The sequence below is a fragment of the Mustela lutreola genome, chromosome 2 (genome assembly GCF_030435805.1).
Source record: "Mustela lutreola isolate mMusLut2 chromosome 2, mMusLut2.pri, whole genome shotgun sequence".
Lineage (NCBI taxonomy): Eukaryota > Metazoa > Chordata > Mammalia > Carnivora > Mustelidae > Mustela > Mustela lutreola.
Genome location: NC_081291.1, coordinates 216,497,384 through 216,516,294, shown reverse-complemented (window position 1 = coordinate 216,516,294; position 18,911 = coordinate 216,497,384). Strand labels below are relative to the sequence as shown.

Below are 18,911 nucleotides of genomic sequence, written 5' to 3'. Positions count from 1 at the left end.
GAAGCATTTAGTTCCGGGTTACCCCCTCCTGACAAGGCTAAATCAGCTTCTGATTAGGCTGAAAATTACCTTCCTCCAGGCTTCCCTTGCACACCAGCCACTCATCGCAAACACTGGCCTCAAGGTAGTCGGCACATATCACACGGTTTGCCATACCTGATAGACAGCTTCACGGATTCACTCTCATACTGCTTGACCAGCTCGTCCAAATTTTTGCAGATCTGGACAATGAAAGGAGTCACTGTCCAGCCCAGGGACTTTCCAAAGTACGGTAAGGAATGCGTGACCAGGCTCACCCAGGCCGGGTGCATGCCGTAGCCATAGGCCGGCTGCAGCCCCCGCACCACGGCGGCCACCAGCAGCCCCTGGGAGGTGAGCGGGTGGGGCTGCACATACTGCACGGCGCTGATGGCCTGCTGGAAGTTCAGGGCCCTCCGCCACTCCCGGGACAGTTCCGGCTGACTGTCGGCCTCCTCTTGGACCTGGCCCAGGTGGTGTTCCAAGACAAAGAGCACCTGCAGCAGCTTCAGCAGCTCGATCTGCAGGGGGTGCTCGCTCCAGATTTGGTCCCGGCCCAGGTTGATGAGACTCTCCTCAAAGAGGCTCTCCTCCTGTGCCACCCGGCCTCGCTCGGAGGTGGCCAGCCCGTAGCGCTTCTGGCTCGTGTACATGGAGGCGGACAGCGAGAGCAGGACAAACTCCTGAACTTTGCACCTCTGCAGCAAGCTGTGAATGAACTCCACGTTCTTCCCCTCGGCAGACTTGGCCATGGACACCAGCTGCGTCATTATTCTGATCAGCACCTCCACGCTTTTGACCTGCACGTCCCGGTTGCCGAGGACATCTCGGTGGGAGACCTTCAGGTAACAAGGGTAATAGCTGCGCAGGAAACTGAGGCACAGGTAGGTGAGGAGCTCAATCAGCAGAGAGTGGGGACACACACTGGGAGACTGGGTCTGGAGCTTTCCATAGAAACTCTGGCCAACGAGGGCCTCCTGGTGGCGAGCGAGGAGGTTGGAGATGAGGTTGAGGTGCGCGGTGGAGCTGGTGTCCATGCTGGTCCTGGACACCGCCTCGATGAACTCCTTGGGGTTGGTTTTGAGCACGGCCTCTAACACTGAGAAGGCATAAAGAACTCGCCGGGAGTCGTACGGCTGCAGGTAGAGCAGAATGTGCTTGAACAAGGCCTCGATGGTCTCCTGCCTCTCCCGCTGCTGCTTCAGCAGCCGGGATGTGCTGAGGGCCTGGAGCTCCAAGTCGGCCTCCTCGTCACTGGAGAACGACTCCGAAGCCTGGGTCTTGTCTGAGTCCACGCGTGTCAGGCTTAACTTGGCACCGGACTTGAAGCCTTCCGCCTGGAAGGCGGCCAGCAAGGCTGAGCGCCTGGGGTGAACCCTGCCGCCCATGGGGATGGGCGCACAGCAGCTCTCTTCGTTGCTCAGCTCCTGCGGGTCATGCGAAGGGGAGGAAAAGGAGGACGTGTTCTCGCTGTCCGTGTGGGCAGAGCTCGTGTCTGCAGACTCCGTGTGCTCGCTGCTGTCCGGGCCGCTGCAGGCCGTCCTGTCGGGAAGGTCCACGTAGTAGGGAAGGTCATCCTCGCTCAGCTCGCTCCCAGGCGGACACTTCTCTGGTTCCTTCTCCACCTCGGCCCAAATGGCCTCACGGTCGACGGTGGTGAACTGGCTCAGCGGCACGCCTTCTTCGGAGCTGCCTTCCTGAACCTCGGGCGCTCCACAGGGCTCTTTGAAGGGGGTTTTCTTCCTGTTAAACCAACGGTGCAAGTCTTCTGAAAATTACAAAATGACAAATGACTTCAGGACAGAAGAGGGAGCTCTGATAAGTTAATTCTAGAATGATCTTTATCTGAAACCCAGACAGAAAGATCGATGTTAATAAAATTCCCCCATAAAACTACAATGCCAGAGTCTACATCGTATTACGGACAGAGGCAGACCAAGTAAAAGTGAACGGGTCTTTTAAAATGTTCAGGGCATCAGAGAATATTGGTCACACTATCACAGAAAATATAAGTATTGCAACTTTTATGGGGAGGGTGATTTAAAAAAAAAAAAAAAAAGCATATTATGTTGTTCCTTTCAAGAAATGAGTTTCCGGGACACCTAGGTGGCTCACTCAGTTAAGCCACTGCCTTCAGCTCACGTCATGATCCCTAGCTCCTGGCATCGAGTCCCGCATCCGGCTCCTTGCTCAGCAGGGAGCCTGCTTCTCTCTTTGACTCTGCCTGCTTGGGTGTGCTCTCTCTATCTCTCTCTCTCTGACAAATAAATAAATAAATCTTAAAAAAAAGAAAAAAAGAAAAAGAAAAAGAAGTGAGTTTCCTTTTAAGAAACATATCCCACAGAAATGTCAGGTTTTCAAAGCGGGAAGGTGCTCGGTGAACCCTCACATGTGAAGACAAGCTGGAAGGTGAACAAAACGTGACAAGACTGAGACAACTTACAGCACAAGCTTGCCACGGAGGACTATTGGGGTTTTTCAAAGACACATCTGTGTGTACTGATATGGAGCAATGTGCAGGATGTATTTAGTAAAAGAAGAAAACCCAAGCCACAGAACCAAGCTGTACTGAACGAGGTCCCTTAGGGGACAACACCTATAAACGCAGCTCTGAAAAAATCTGGAAGACCGTCCACGAGCCACCAACAGGACCTAGTCCTCTCAGCGAGCACTGCAGGGGACTTCCGTGCGTGGTTTGATCTCCTTATTACTCCAATTGTTAAAATAAGCATGTAAGTACTTCTGTAATCGGAAAATATGCAACACTTTAAAATATTCGGGTCTCCTCAAAACGGAACACCACCCAGAAAGAAGTCTTTGGTAGGTACCACCAACCTGATCTTTACAGGCAGCTCTCTGCAAAACTATTCTGTGAGCGTCAAGCAAGATTAGGGAAGGAAGAAGAACAGACATTAGAAATACATGAGCTGGGGCGCCTGGGTGGCTCAGTGGGTTAAGCCTCTGCCTTCGGCTCGGGTCATGATCTCAGGGTCCTGGGATCGAGCCCTGCATCCGGCTCTCTGCTCAGTGGGGAGCCTGCTTCCTCCTCTCTCTGCCTGCCTCTATGCCTACTTGTGATCTCTGTCAAATAAATAAAAAATTAAAAAAAAAGAAAGAAAGAAAGAAATACATGAGCTGCCTAAGGCTCACGGTGATGTTTTCAAAATAGGTATCTACAGGGATAGGGTGGGGAGTAAAGCAGAACTCTTCTGGTAACTTCCAGGGGAAGGACAAGGCAGGGAAAAGACATTTTCTCCTATTAGGGCCACAGCAGGAAACATGGGTTAGAGGAAGCAGCAGGAAGTGCCCTGAGACTTTGAAAACTGGGACGCGCGGTGTTAGAACTTTCTTCTTAACGCAAAGGAACTCTAGAAGAATTTAGCTGCCACAAATGATAGCCAAACTTTGAAGAAGGTGCTCTACTTTCTCGTAACATGGAATAACAGAATGGCTTTTCTTTGAGAAGGCAGCCAACTCTCCTTCCTAAAGGAAAACTAGGGGTTCCGGTTTGGGTCAGGGAACCTTGTAAAGAGAGGAAGGGTCTCAGAAATGACTGCTTATGGGGGTGTTAGGCTACTTCTCCCTGTAAGATAAGACTGGTGCAAACAGAAAATTCACAGCCCGGTGGGCTCAACAAGCTAAGTCAAAACTTGTGAAGTCATCACTGAGAAAACGGCAGGAAGTCATGAACCACCGCTACTGCGTTAGACATGTTAGTTCATGAACTGCGCTAGGCGCTAATCACCCACATGTAATGTGCTCATCGGGTTTATTTTAGGCTCGTTTCTCTTCTTCCTGCCTATATTCTACTAATTTGCGCTCAAGATGCCTCTGGGAGTGCCCGGGTGGCTCAGCTGGGTAAGCCTCTGACTCTTGGCTTCAGCTCAGGTCACGACAGAAAAGAAACCACTCACCTTGGGTGTCGAACGTTCACTAATAAAAAAGTTATGTTTTAGATACGTACAACTGACCCCATGACATGGAAATTTCAACTTCTTGGTCGTTCATAGCTGGAGGCAACCTCAACTACCCCTCGATCTAAGCAGGGATCTGGAGAGAAGTGTCAGCCTAGCCAGAACTGCAACTCTCGTAAGCGGAGGCACACTGGGAGACACTGGGGGGGAGGGTCTGTTATTCTTTCCTTCTGCCTTAGGTGCACTTGAATTGTTTTCAGTAGCAGAAGAATAAAAAATAAGCTATTTTTATTGGAACATGGGTTACTGTATCTTTTTTTATTAAAAAAAAAATCTGATTTTTCAGTGAAAACAAACCCACTCCCTAGCATTTCTAAGTGCTGGTTTGTCTGCTCCTCACATTTTAAGAGTCCTTACAACTTTACAAAGTGCCCTCACACTGCCAGTATCCGGCCAAACCACTGAGCAGGGCTAAGTGCCTCGACTGTCCCCCTTGGCAGCTAGAGTCTAGAGCTGGGTCCAGGGGTCCTGGAGCCCCTTCCCTTGCTCCCGCCCAGGGACACTGGGGACACAGTGCTCCCCCCAGGTGTCCTGAGAGGTGTGCTCACCTGCTGTGTTCTCCTGCTTGAGGCAGTGAATGGAGGTCCTCTGGGTTTTGGGCTGGAGCAGGAGCAGGAGCATGGGTTCCAGGATGCGGGCCACATCCCCCAAGGAGAGTGCGCGCACCAGCCAGCCCTGGGCTGCCGCGCTGATGGCGCCGTCCGTGCAGGCCAGGCTGTCCAGCACGACGAACAGGGATCTGTGGGTGGGAGGGGTATCATGGGGCCAGCATCTGGCCATCCCATGCACCAGGATGCCCTGGGGAGCTTCATCCATGCTGGACCCAGGAGACCCAAGCAGATAAAGACAAGGGGATTTCCACCCTAGAATCACCGGAGGACCTTTTTAAAATCCTGATGCCCAGGCTTCACCCCAAATTGATTAATTGGCTATGGGGGTGTCCCCCCACCATCAGAATCAGCTGGCATTTCTCTAAGGGTGTGTGTCTGGCCCCACACCTAGTTTTGGAAACAAGGAAGGGGATTTTTTTTTAAGTGCAACAGACTGTACTGCAATAAAATTCACATCTCGAGCACACGGTTGATGACACTCAAGTGCCCACACTCGATGCAGCTACGGCCCCGATAAAGACCCAGACTACTCCACTTCCCTACGAAGGTCCCCTCACAAGGCACCATCTCAAAGCTGCTCAGGTGATTCTGCTGCATGGGCCTCCCGCCCCAAGTCCAAATTTAGAAAATCCCTACTACACATCCACACGAGTCTGGCCTGAAGTCACTCAGGGAATCATGGGAATTGTTTGCTGGGCATCCGGAAAATGGGGTCATGCTATCCATTTCACACGCTTTCCCCTCCCGGCCCAAGACCCCACCCAGGAACCTCGGCAAAGTCTCCTTTGCATTAAGAGTAACGTAACCCTGAGGACCACCTTACCTGTCAAAGGAGCGATTGTGAGATGTCACACGACTGCCCTGGGTCTCTCTCGTCAGGTGCCAGATGACGGAAAACCTAAACAGAGCTTCCAGTCTCGTTCCCTTGATGAGGAAATAAACAGCGTGAGGCACCTACTCCTCTCCCAGCGCACTACAGTCACAGCAAACCCGCCTTCAGTAACACACACGACTCAGCAGAACGACGGCCACGTCAGCAGCGGTGCTGGGCCCTCGGGGGTCTCACGTGGCCCCGGGGAAAGGAACCAGCACCCTCTCCTTCCGGACATGGTAGAGCACGTTCTCAAGACTCCACATTAGCTCATGTCCAGGGTCAGACCTGGGCCTGTGGTCGAAGATCACAAGACCACGAAGAGCACGGTGTTCTCACATACCTCAGACGTGCCAGGCCCAAATGGCTCAGAGCACAAGGACACAACCGCCAAGAATGGCCAGGGTGACATATTCTCTATGACTGCTTACTTTACCAGTAGCTCTAGGATCCCTGCAAGCACTCAGGATCCTGCAAACATCATGGGAGTTGGGGGAGATTTCCCTGATGGTCTTAATATGGACACATCCTTTAGGACTCTAAAGGGGATGGCCAGTCCTTCTGAAGGCCTCCCAATCCTGAGATACTGTAACACCTCTGCTTCGTGATTAGGATGACCACTGAGCCCCGGAAGGGTTGAATATATGTAAGTCTGCCCCAGGCACGTACAGGGATGGGTGGTCTGGCAGTTGGGATCTTTGCAGGACGGAGATGACAGGCTGCAAAGACCTACCTTGTCAGGGTCCAGGAGGGCATGGCAGATGATGTCTTCACAGATGTTGGCCGTCGGGGCCAGGCAGTGCAGCCGGTAGAACAACTCCACACAGGTGATGTGATGCTCCCGGGTCTCCTTGTTCAGCTGATTCCAAAGCACACGAGCCACCCTCTGGGGCAGAAGGCAGAATGTGTGAACAGAGGCAGCGCCCGTGCTTCCTCCTTGTGCCAGTCCAATCCTAGCCCCGAGGAACTGGGTCCTCAATATACAAAGGAGTACCACTAACAAACAAAAGGAAGCAAACCAAACCCCAAACCAAACCAAACCCTCACCAGGTGACATTCCAGGTTAAACTTGAAGGTGTCTCTATACCCAATATGGGGCTCAAACTCATGACTCTGGGATCGGGAGTCACACGTTCAACTGACTGAGTTAGCCAGGCATCTGAAAGCTAAGCAAGCTCTATGCCCAATGTGGGGCTTGAACTCATGACCCTGGGATCAGGAGTCATGTGCTCTATCAAATGAGCCAGCCAGGTGCTCCTTGAAACGTGGAAGTTTGACCTTGTAGCTAAGCACACTGCAGCTCTTGCCCAGGTATCAGCACTATTTCAGGGAAGAAATCAACTGGAAGCAAGAACCTACTGGCTGACATATCCTTTCGACAAGACAAGCACACTTGACCAAGGCTTACTACATGCTGTTACAGGGGTTTCCAGAGCTGTGGCCTCCAGGAAGTGTGGTGGATTTGCACTGGTCACCAGTCTCGAGGCAGACACACTCACAGCACCTTACCACCTAGGGCTGGCTTACACTGGTCACCATGCGGTACTGACGAAGAATCATGGCTTTCTGCTTTAACTCCACAAACCTGTCCGTTCCCATCACTGTGCACAGTGCCATGGCAGATGCCCAGTTCATTTTCAGGTCACAAATCACACCCAAATCAAGCCCTCCACGTCCTCAGCCCTGATCTTAGCTCTTTAAACCTATGGGGCCTGGAGTGGCTACAGCCCCTCCCAAAGTCCCAGGGAGCACCCAGGAGTGGGGGGCGGGGGGGCTGACCCAACCAGATGAGACTCAAAGGGAAGGGCCCACTTCCAGAAGGGAATTTCTGAAGGTATTCTTCCAGGTCATGGGAAAAGACCACGCATCATAAACTGTGGTATTTTATAAATACATCTCAGGTCAAATGACACTTTTTGACCCATTTATTTCTATTTGACAAAACTATCTTCTCTGTTAGATCAAATTAACCGTTGACTGGCTGGAGCTCCTAACCATTATTGTCATTACTTTTTTAGTCTAAGGGAATATGACCAATTACCAAATTGCAATGAAACTCGATACAAAACTTTTAATTAAGCAGAATAATCCCCTTACTTGTCATCCCTGGGGGCAAATTTATGCGGAGGAAACTGCTTTTGGGAGGTTTAAAACCATGTTTTTCCAAGGGTTAGGGAGCTGATGTTGATCACAACACACACCCCTGCTCCTTGGTTGGTGTTGGGCTTCTCAATCCCTACGTTCTGGACACTGTCTTAGTGAACTGAATTCTGCCATTACCCCCTGATTGGGAAGATCGGGGCACCCGTGGGATAGCGGGCCTTATTCCCTGCATGGTGGGCGAAGCAAACACCGGCATGTGGGCTGTTCTGTGGGAATGAGCAGAAGATCGGGGCCGGCCCCACACCTGGAGCCCGAGAACCGGGGCAGGGCCCGCTGCGGGTGTGGGCGGCTTCACTGCCTCCGACGTGGGAAGCAGCCAGCCAGTGCTGCCGTTCTGGATGGCTTTACACTCTACAAAGTGCACTCCATGCCCGGGGAGTGGTAAGCACTCAGATATGTGCCAAATATGACTTAAAATAAAAATCAAGGCTTCAGAAAGAACTCAGAAAAGCCTGCCTTCCAAAAACATGACCAAGGGTACATCGTCAAAACAAGAGTGTTTAATGCAATCATTGTTATTCTATTAACAGCTTTCCGAAGACTCACAGACTTAATTCTTCCTTCTGTTCCATTCCCTGTGCCTTATGACACAATGACCCACCGCTGCTCAGATACACGCGGGAGCAAGGAAGGACTAGCCCAGTCACTGCTACTGTATCATAGTGACACTGTTCTTGCTCCGAGATCCACACGGACTCAACTCTGGAAAGAAAGGGAGTGGCTGTGGGATGAGGTGCCCAAGCCGAACAGCAATCAGATGAGGCTCTACCAGGACCGAACCCCGCAGATGGGGTCTGAGTGCACAAGTTAGTCTGGCTGTGTGAGGAGCTCTGTGAACTCTTCCAGAAAAAAACTACCATAACTGATGAAAATTATTAAAAAAAAAAAAAAATCACCAAACCCACAAATCAAACATTTAGAGTTTCTGGAAATTATCCTAAGGGCACTCAGGAAATAAACATTTATTCAAGAAAATCTACTAAATTCCAGTAAAAGCAACAAGTCTGTGGCAGCGGAACTGTGACCCAATCCACCCCAACTCAGCCCAGCTTGGTGTGACAGGGAACGTGACGATCCCCTCCAGGTGGAGTTGCCTCCCCGCAGCTCCCAGTCCAGGGCTCTGCATCTCCGAGGAAGGGGCGGGCCACGGCATTTCATGCCTCTTCCTCACCTCCGGGAGGAGGCTGTATCCAGACATCGTTCTCACCCTAGCCTGCTTGTGTGGGGATGTGATGTGCTCCAAGAAGCAAGCTCAGACAACTAGGGCCACCGCTCCTGTTGGGAGACCTCCCTCCAAGAGAAAACAGGTAACGGTCTCAGTTCCCAGCTCTTCTTGAGCAATGGCCACGACCCAGAGAGCTCCCTCAAGGAAAGCGTGAGGAAATTCAAACCTAGGAGTGCTCTCAAGAACAGTGGAATTCTGTAGTAAGTAATTACCACAAGCCCAGTAGCCCCACAACAGCAACATGTTAAACCAGAGGCCAGCTTGTTTACCGGAAGTAACTGGGACGAGAGAGAGCCAGGAAGAACCCTCGTGGGTAAACAAAACAACTCACAGTCTGGCCTCCAAAAACGATCAGACTGTGTGGGCATTGCTGAAAACACGAGAGCAGGCAGCCAGCCAGCAGTTCGTGGGGCCTAACGGCTGTGTGTGATGGTGACAGAGACAGTCTCACAGAGAGAGCAGGGAAAGAGACAGTCAGTGACTGCTAAGACTGCCCTCAACGCAGGGGACTGCACATCCCTCCAGGGAGCAGCGCCAAAGGACTCACACGGCGGGGGAGACGGACTCACCAGTCTAGGCAAGTCACCAAACAGTGAACAACAGACGAGGGCAAAGTAAGATGGGGGGGGGGTCAGAATACAGTAAAGCTGCTATGATACACTATCTCAAATGTCCAGTCTTCCAGATGCCTGGGTGGCTCAGTGGGTTAAGCCGCTGCCTTTGGCTCAGGTCATGATCCCAGTGTCCTGGGATGGAGTCCCACATCGGGCTCCTTATTCAGCAGGGAGCTGCTTCTCCCTTTGCCTCTGCCTGCCACTCTGTCTGCCTGTGCTCACTCTCTCTGACAAATAAATAAATAAAATCTTAAAAAAAAAAATGTCCAGTCTTCAACAGAAACAGTAAGACATACAAAGGAACCGGAAAATCCGACACTCGCACAAGGGAAAAAAGTGAGCAGTAGAAGGTATCTGTGAGAGCAAACAGGGGTCAGATTTATTCAACAAAGACCTCAAAGTAGCCACTGTATGTGTGCTCAAATACTAAAGAAAACCATATTTTAAAAAGTAAAGGAAGGCATGATGACAATTTCTCATCAAGCAGACAATATCAACAATGGCTCAGTCAGGTTAAGCGTCTGCCTTCGGCTCAGGTCATGATCTCAGGGTCCTGGGACAGAGTCCTGCTCTGGGCTCCCTGCTCCGTGGGGAGCCTGATTCTCCCTCTGCCTCTGCTGCTCTCCCTACCTGTTCTCTCTCTTGCTTGCTCTAGTCAAAATCTTGAAAAAAAAAAAAAAAAAGAAAAAGAAAAAGAAAAAGAAAAAGAAAAGGCTGAGTAAAACGCGAGGCACACAGATATCACCGGAACATGCAGAACATGCAGAAACACACTGTGTGGAGCGGCACAGAGGAGGGAGGCAGGAGCTCAGGTCCACCGGGGGGAGGCTGTGGCCCAGGTACAGACCGAATCCACAAGTCAAGGGCCAGGAATGGAGATGGAAAATGGTAAAAACAAAAAAAGCCCCCCAAAACCAAAACAACAACAACAAAACCATATGGAAATTCTGGAACTAAAAGTATAATAACTGAAATGAAACTTTCACCCCTCGGGGGCTCCATGGCTCATCTGAATGGATGGAAAGAAGACTCGGTGAAGAAAATGGACAGAAATGATGCAATCTGAAAGACAGAGAGAAAAAAGAATGAAGAGAAACGCACAGGGCCTGAGAGGACTGTGGGCCACCGTGAAGTGCAGCAGCACACCCACGGACGGGAGTGCCGGGGGAGGAGAAACAGAAAGGAGCAGGGAAAATACGTGCAGAAATAACGGACAAAAACTCCCCAAATTTGATAAAACAACAACAAAAAAACATTAACCTACATATCCAAGAAGCTTGTGTGGAGGCCAAGAAAAACAAGGCTGTACCTACCTCGAGTCTAGCCCTGACATAAGTACAGCCATCTTGGCAAAGCGGAGGCTGGCACCTTGCACCCCCTCTCCACCCGCCCCCCTCCCCTCGGTGGTATGTGTGAGATTCCTCAACCAACCCTGGCTGTCCTAAAAGAAAAACAAATAGTTAACTTGCAGAGATCACAATCCTACAAGACAGGAGTCTCCCTTGGTTTACAAATGACCTAGAGATTTACGACAAAGAAGCTATCCATCAACAGCACAATTTCCAGAGGCAAATAACTCAGTTCCTCAAGTCCTAACATCACCCTCCCCTCCATAAAACTGAAGGAGGCTGAGGTAGAAGGAAATGTAAATAAAGTTAAATTTCTTCTAAACCCAAATCTCACTAACAAGGACACTTGATAGAAGTGTGAAACTTTATCTCTAAACCTCCAAGGTAGTGTCAGCAATCATTCCCAAGCATATGACCCACTGATATACATCTAAAGGGTATCACAAGAAGATTTTTATTATTGGTAATGAATAACCTTTTCCCAGACAACAGTCAGCCCCTCAAGGTCCTGGAGACCTCACTTCCAAAATTCCTTAGAGACTTACATCATCCATAACCCCCTTTGTCCTCACCCACTGCGAAGTCCACCCCTACTCTGCCTTTAAAAACTCTGACTGTAATCTGGCTCGGGGTCCAAGTCCCTACCCCACTGTGCCGGGTATACTTGGGCCCAAGCTTAAGCTTGTCAAATAAACCCTCGTGTGATTGCATTGGTGCTTGGCTCCTTGGTGGTCTCTCGGACACGAAAACTCAGGCATAACACTTGAAGCATTCGTAGTAGGATACACTCCACACGATCCAGAATGGGCATATCACAATGAGATGCTAACAGACAAAGATGAAGAGAAAATCTTGAGGGCAGCAAGAAGAAAACCACTCATCAGTATAAGGGAAACCTAAGAAGATCCAGAGCTGCCTTTTCATAGAAATGCCAGAGGCAAGACAGTGAGTCACGTATCCAAATGGTGAATCCCAATGTGAGTTCAAACATTCACATTGAGCATTTGTTACGGGATTATTGAAAAAGTGCTGTTGGGGCATCTGGGTGGCTTACTCAGTTAAGCATCTGACTCTGATTTCGGCTCAGGTCATGATCTCAGGGTTATGAGATGGAGCCCCGAGGTGGGCTCTGTGCTGGAGCCTGCTTAGGATTCTCTCTCTCCCTCTGCTTCCCGGCCACCCTCACCCCTGTGCACCAGGCACACATGCTCTCTCTCTCTCTCTCTCTCAAAAAACCTGCTGCTTTACTTAAATATTGTATATTCAAGCATATCTGGGACTGATTAAAGTATATTTATTCTTATATTCTAAGTTTCGAAAGAACAGAAAAAACCTAACCAAGAACATTGTATCTAGTAAAACTATCTTCCATAAAAGGAGAAATAAAGGCATTTCCAGATAACAAACACTGAGTGAATTTGTTGCTAGCAGACCTGTCTTACAAGAAACACTGAAGGAAGTTCTGGGGTGGGGGGCGTTGAGAGGGACGGGCAGAAGGACGCACTTGATGAAATGAGCCCTGGGTACTGTTTGCTGGGTTTGTGTATCACTAAATTCCACCTCTGAAATTCTTAACACATTATATGTTAATTAACTGAATTTAAATTTAAAAAAATCAGAACAAACACTTTAGGAAGTTCTTCCAAGTGTAAGCAACTGACCCTAGATAGTTAATCATATCCATACAAAAAGCACCAGTCAAGGTCATTGTGTAGCTCTAAAAAGACAGCTTAAATGCCTATCTCCTTTCTGTCAAATGATTTTTTTGAAAAGACTGAGCAGGGCACCTGGGTGGCTCAATCAGTTAAGTGTCTGCCTTCAGCTCAGGTCACGATCTTGGGGTCCTAGAATTGAGCCCCGTGTCAGGTTCCCTGCTCAGTGGGGAGCCTGCTTCTCCCTTTCCCTCTGCCTGCCATTTCCCCTGCTGTGGTCTCTCATTCACTCTCACTCTCAAATAAATAAGTAAAATCTTAAAAAAAATTTTGTGTAAAATGCAAGGCACACAGGCATCACTGCACTATTACTAGAACATGCAGAAACACACAACTCCAAAAATATACTGAGAAAAACTATTAGAGCAATTAAAACATTACACAGAAAAATATCCATTTGCTGGAAAAGAAAACTGTAAAGGAAGGATAACAAAAAATAGGGAAAACACCAAGTAAAATGGCACACTTCTGCGACTATAGTAAAAACCACTGAATTGTATACTTCAAGTGGGAGACTTGTATAGTAAGTAAATTTTATCTAACTACAGCTGTTATTAACAACAGCAACAACAACAATAAGAAACAAAGCCGAGAGGTGGCCCCAGTTATGTGACCTGCTTGGGAAGAGCTCATCCCAAACAAGAAAAAGGCAGCCTGTTTCTTTCTTTCTTTCTTTTTTAAGATTTTATGTATTTATTTGACAGACAGAGATCACAAGTAGGCAGAGAGGCAGGCAGAGAGAGAGGGGGAAGCAGGCTCCCTGCTGAGCAGAGAGCCCGATGTGGGGCTGGATCCCAGGACCCTGAGATCATGACCTGAGCTGAAGGCAGAGGTTTAACCCACTGAGCCACCCAGGTGCCCCAAGGCAGCCTATTTCAAAGGCTTTCAACACACAGGCTGTTAGAACCTGAAGGGACAGTAGAGTTTCTACATCTCATTCACCCATAAATTATATAAAATATCTCTTCCCAAGTGCCAAAACTTTCCAGGGTGTCTGCAGCCCCATCCCCGCAGGTCCCAGTGAGTGGGCACGTCCCCATCTGCCCCACATGACCTCCTACCCCTTGGCCCCTGTCACTGCTGCGTGGGCTGAAGAAGCAGAAGGCGCTGACCCAAGGGTGCCTCACTGACAGACTAACAGCCCCAACCTGTTAGCTCAGGCTTGTGGGAAAGGTATATGAGCATCATTAGCTATAGAAACGAAACTTGAGGGTCATGAGGCAGACTGAAGGTCACGTGGCAACCAAGTTGTTAGGTGACCCCTGGACACCCCCTCGGCCAAGCGAGGTGCAGAGGGAGCAGTCTTAGGATCTTAGAGCCCCCAGATGAGACCCCATGAGACCCAGCTGGATTGCGCTCTTGACCTTTGACATCTGTGGGCACTGTCTCTATAAGAAACTTGACTTTTTCTCACGAGCTCACCACAACTGCTTTTAGCTTTTTTTTGCAATTAAACGAGCCCTATCATATATAGCTTTAAGTGATTTTACTTTGTCCCCTCAAAGATGGACGCAAGACCCGCTCACCATCTTCAGGAATAATCTTCTCTAAATTTGACAAGTACTAAGCTTTCCTTGAGGTGAACTAGCTTCAAAGCCTTTACCCTTATAAATTAGAGCACAGTCTCTTCTTCCATATATTTATATATAACTTAACCATCCTTACACATGAAGTCTAGTCAGCCTAAAACTGAGCAGAGCCAGAAACTGTGCTGCAGCCTGAAAGAGAGGGACAGAAAAGGCGGGCGCAGGTCTCGAGCAGCTCTCTGGGGCTGTCATCAGAGCCGCCATATCCCTGAGACCACCACGTCGCAGACAGCTTTGAACAGATGGCTGGGAAGAGGGTCTTGCCCACCTCCGTCCAGTGGGGGATACCTGATAGAAGTCGGTCTTCTCTGCGATGACTTTCAGTATCCCTGGAGCAATGGGAGGGACTGTCACCATCTGCAGCTTGCCGAAGAACGGGTTGTGTCCAGAGCTTTTGTAACGTTTCATCTTGTCTTCGATGACAAGCGCTAGGGACTGGGAATGGTTGATCACCTCCAGCAGGGTGGAGATGGCCACGTTCTGGAGGAAGCAGTCGGTCACACAGCAGCTGACGGTCATGAGGGACCTCAGCCAGGACGGGAAGCTGCAATCGCCGGCCCCTGCAAGGAAGCCAGTCAGAAAGATAGAACCATGTGATGATGGCTCGCTGTGTGCAGATTCGGAGACCCTCTGAGAGCCACAAGTCAGGCGGCCAGCAGTGTGACAGTAACCTTCTGGTGGTGCCATGATTATCAGTAATCATTCGGGGCCAGAGGACAAAGGACCCTGAGTCTGCTTTCAAAAGCTTGTCAGGTTATTCGACTTCCGAAAATGTCAGTCTCAGGGCTTTGAGATGACTCAGAGCGCCTGCCTTTTATTTATTTATTTAGGAACTTACATATAGTGGAACTCATGTTAAAAGTTGCTTTTAAATTTACATGTAGTAAATCCACATTTGTGGGTATCGAGTTCAAAACATTTTTTAAGGCTCGCCTGATGGCAGGACACATGGCATCAAAGAGGCCCAGAACAGGGGTGTCTGGGGGGCTCAGATGGATAAGCCTCTGCCTTCAGCTCAGGTCATGATCTCGGGGTTCTGGGATTGAGCCCACATGGGACTCCCCGCTCAGCAGGGAGCCTGCTTCTCCCTCTGCCGCTCCCCCAGCTCATGCTCTGTCCCTGTCTCAAATGAATAAATAAGATGTTTTAAAAAAAAAAAAAAGAGGCCCCAAATAAACTGTGGACTTCAATTCTAAGTGCCGATCCTCAAGTATAGCGTCATGTGTGGCTAATGACTCCCGAGGAAACTGCAGAGGAAATTAACTGAGGACTTCAAGAGGGGACGGCTTGGTCCTGTGTTCCTACCAACTTCATCACTTCTTTCTTGTTTTCCACCTTCCTCTCTTTTTTCTTTTAAGAGTTCACTGCCTGCTAAAGACTGTAATTGTGTCTGCCCCAAATCCGTATGTTGAAGCCCCGATGCCTAACGTGCTGGTATTCAGAGGTGGGGCCCTTGTGACGGCATTAGCACCCCCATAAGAACAGACGCCAGTGAGATGCCCCCGTGACCCCAGGATGTGAGCGCCCTGTGAGAAGGTGGCCATCTACAACCAAGGGGAGAGCTCTTATCAGAAACAATGCTGGCACCCTGATCTCAAACTTCCAGCCTTCAGAACTGTGAGAAAGAAATTTCTGTTCCTTAAGCCATTCAGTCTATGGTTTTCTGTTACAGCAGCCTGAGCTTCTAAGACACCGCCTGTTATGGGGTGAATTGTGTCCCCCTGACTCCCCAAAATTCTTATGTTGCAGTTATAAGTCACTTCAGGACCTCAGAATGTGACCTTATTTGGAAACAGGGTTGATGAGGATGTAATGAGTTCAAACAAGGTCATATTAGAGTGGGTCTCAATCCAAAATAACTGGTGTCCTTATAAAAAGGCAACTGAACACAGGACGTATAGACATACACAAGGGGAAGCCATGAAAAGACTGGAGTTATGATGCCATGAGCAAAGGAACTACCAGAAGCTAGGGAGCGGCTAGAACACATCCTTCTGAACCTTCCAGAACAGCCCAGGCAGTAGGCTGATCTCAGACTTCTGCCTCCAGAACTGTGGGGCAATGCATTTTTGTTGTTTAAGACACTTAGTGGTACTTCATTAAAGTAACCTTAGCAGACAAACACAAATCTTTAACGACCGGTCTCATGAACTAGTCTATTTACTATTTATCATGAAGCACCTTTTACTTTCCAGGCCTCTTAACAGGCTTTGCGGGACTCCTCAAGTTTAAAAATACGGTCCCAGCCTCACCAATCTGCCATCTTTAAGAGGCAAGTCAAAAGCACACACCACGAACGACAAAAACACACATGGCAGAGAGGGTGTGGGCCACGTGACGGGACTCCTCAGGGCGGACTCCAGGGGGGCAGCCCTCTCACCGGGAAGCTGGAAGAGTGCTTCGCAAAGCCGCTCCGTCTCCTCCTCGGACAGGTAGACGGGGAAGGTGGCGCAGTCCAGCAGCAGGTGGCAGGCGGCCGCGAAGGCTTCCCTGCAGCCCTCCCGTGAGCTCCCCAGGTCAACCACCACCTGCTCCACAGCCCAGTCCCCCTCCTTTTGTTGGCCGGGGCTCCTGGGCGGAGGCGATGGCAGCTCTGCACTTTTTGTCTTAAACGGAGACCCTCGAACTGTGAACAAGTCTGAAAGCATCTGTTTAAACTGGGGCACGCTGATGGGCTTTGTGTCCCACGGGTTCTTCCTGTCGGAGTCGCTGCCCGCTGAGCACGGTGGCCCGTCCCTGTCCCTCCGGGCCGCGGACTCGTCACACTTGTTCTCTTCTCCGGACCCTGCCGGCTGTGCTCCGAAGATGTTCTTGTGCGCAAAGTTGGCGATCAGCTCCTGGATGCAAAGGAACGTCCTCTGCATGCTCCCACCCTTCTTCCAAACATCGTCTTTCTCCGGAGAAACCCTGGGGACCCTCAAGTGCTCCGAGAGCTCTGGTGACGAGGCACTGAGCCCGATCCCGCTGTCTTCAGATTTCAGGGGAGGAAACGAAGCATCTTCGTCAGCCGGAATCACTGCCTTTGTGTCTATAATCACTTCACAGTTTTCACCTTTTACTGGACTCTGTGGGAGAAAAAAAAAAAGGAAATTTGTATTGTACACATCTCGTAAGGCCAAGGGATTCAAATACCAGCTGAATCGGGCAAATCATGAATAGGTTACTTCCAGTTTTTTGAAATCCTAATTTTCTACACCAAGAGAACCCCTGTGTAAAAGTGTATAATACAATGAAGAAGGCACAACAGGGGAAAGAAGGGGGGGCAAGCCCAAAGAGGAGGCTGCTGGGCCCCACACTCTCCAGGAAAGTGGGCTTTGAGCCCACTTTGTATTATTTATTTAGGATCAAGGTTCAAAAATGTTATTTTAAGAAGGGTTTCTGGCATATTTAAATTAAAAAACTGAATGAGGATGTCAGGCTGAGGGCAAAATAAAGGCATGAAGAAATAAAATGAAAGCAGAAAGCCAGAATAAAGTGTTTACTCATGTACATATAAGTACCCCTCCACCGACCTACTGGGGAATGTGTGAGTGTGTGTGTGCGTGCATACGCGCGCTCCATCACTTTTTCCGAGGGATGACACTGTGATCTTTAATCAGTCAACCTCTCCTCTTACACTGCTAACGTCATTAATATCCCATTAAATTTAAAACATTCCAGCATTTAAACCACTGTGCTCTACAGGAAGAATGAAATAGTCCACGCTTTGTGAAACATCGATAATTATGTTTGAAGACACATGCTTAAACTTTGTATCTGAAATCATTTAAGGGACTTTTTTATTAGCTATTGCAGCTAGGAAAAAAAAAAACCAAAAAAGGACTAACTCTGGAAAGGGAGTTAAAACACCCCAGTGCAGGCCCCAGCCCCGAGTGCTGGGAGCAGCTCCCTTTCTGGGTGTCCGCCGCCCAGTCAGCCTGCACTCTAGCCCGCAGCTGCACTGGACGGGTGTCAAGGGCTGAGGTTTCAAATCTTTAAACAAAGTAGAAAATAAAAATAACCCAAAGACTGCAGGCCCCCAGCTCCTGACTGGTTACCGTCTTCTGGGAGCACCGTTTGGCAGGATCTGTGCCAATTTATTTTTTTTATTATTATTTTTTTAAAGATTTTATTTATTTATTTGACAGAGAGAAATCACAAGTAGACGGAGAGGCAGGCAGAGAGAGAGAGAGGGAAGCAGGCTCCCCGCTGAGCAGAGAGCCCAATGCGGGACTCAATCCCACGACCCTGAGATCATGACCCGAGCTGAAGGCAGCGGCTTAACCCACTGAGCCACCCAGGCGCCCCAGATCTGTGCCAATTTAGAAGGCGCACATATCTCTCCAGTTTGAAAGGAAATGGGTTTGACTGCAACCCACGGAGAAGGACTGACCCTTCAGAGAAACCTGCAACCACGAGCCAGCTGTGCAAGGAAGCTTAGCACAGCGCTGCCTGTAACAGTGAAAAGCCAGAAATCACCTAACTGCCCTTGAGAGGAGAAGCCCGGAAGCCATGGGAAAGCCACACCTAGACTATCGCACAGAAGTCACCCAAGAGTAAGAAGCTTATACATAAACCGGTATGGAATGAGGTCCCCAAAATACTGTTTGAGAACCAGAGCAAGTCAGAGAACACTGTATGTTATGGGTTGAACTGTGTCCCCCTCAAAAGATGAATCAGTCCTACCCCCGGTACTTGGAAATGTGACCTTATTGGAAACAGGCACTTTGCAGATGGTCAAGTCAAAATGAGCTCATTAGCGTGGGCCCCAATCCAACATGACCCATGTCCTTACAAAAAGGAAATCTG

General features: G+C 49.3%; 1 protein-coding gene across 8 annotated transcripts in view; it reads right to left on the bottom strand.

The window, feature by feature from the left end:
- DOP1B (DOP1 leucine zipper like protein B) overlaps positions 1 to 18,911 on the bottom strand; it is a 108,510-nt gene that overhangs the window by 32,333 nt on the left and 57,266 nt on the right. For 7 of the 8 annotated variants that reach the window (XR_009351223.1, XM_059164686.1, XM_059164688.1 and 4 more), the window contains 6 exons: positions 16,504 to 17,188; positions 14,412 to 14,683; positions 6,208 to 6,360; positions 5,427 to 5,527; positions 4,541 to 4,731; positions 157 to 1,786 (listed from right to left, as the gene is read on the bottom strand). Coding sequence is in view for 7 of the 8 variants with exons in the window: in XM_059164686.1 (XP_059020669.1) it covers positions 157 to 1,786; positions 4,541 to 4,731; positions 5,427 to 5,527; positions 6,208 to 6,360; positions 14,412 to 14,683; positions 16,504 to 17,188 (3,032 nt within the window). In the remaining variant the exon portion in view is untranslated. The remainder of the gene's footprint in view (positions 1 to 156; positions 1,787 to 4,540; positions 4,732 to 5,426; positions 5,528 to 6,207; positions 6,361 to 14,411; positions 14,684 to 16,503; positions 17,189 to 18,911) is intronic. The other variant, XM_059164689.1, reaches the window with a different exon arrangement.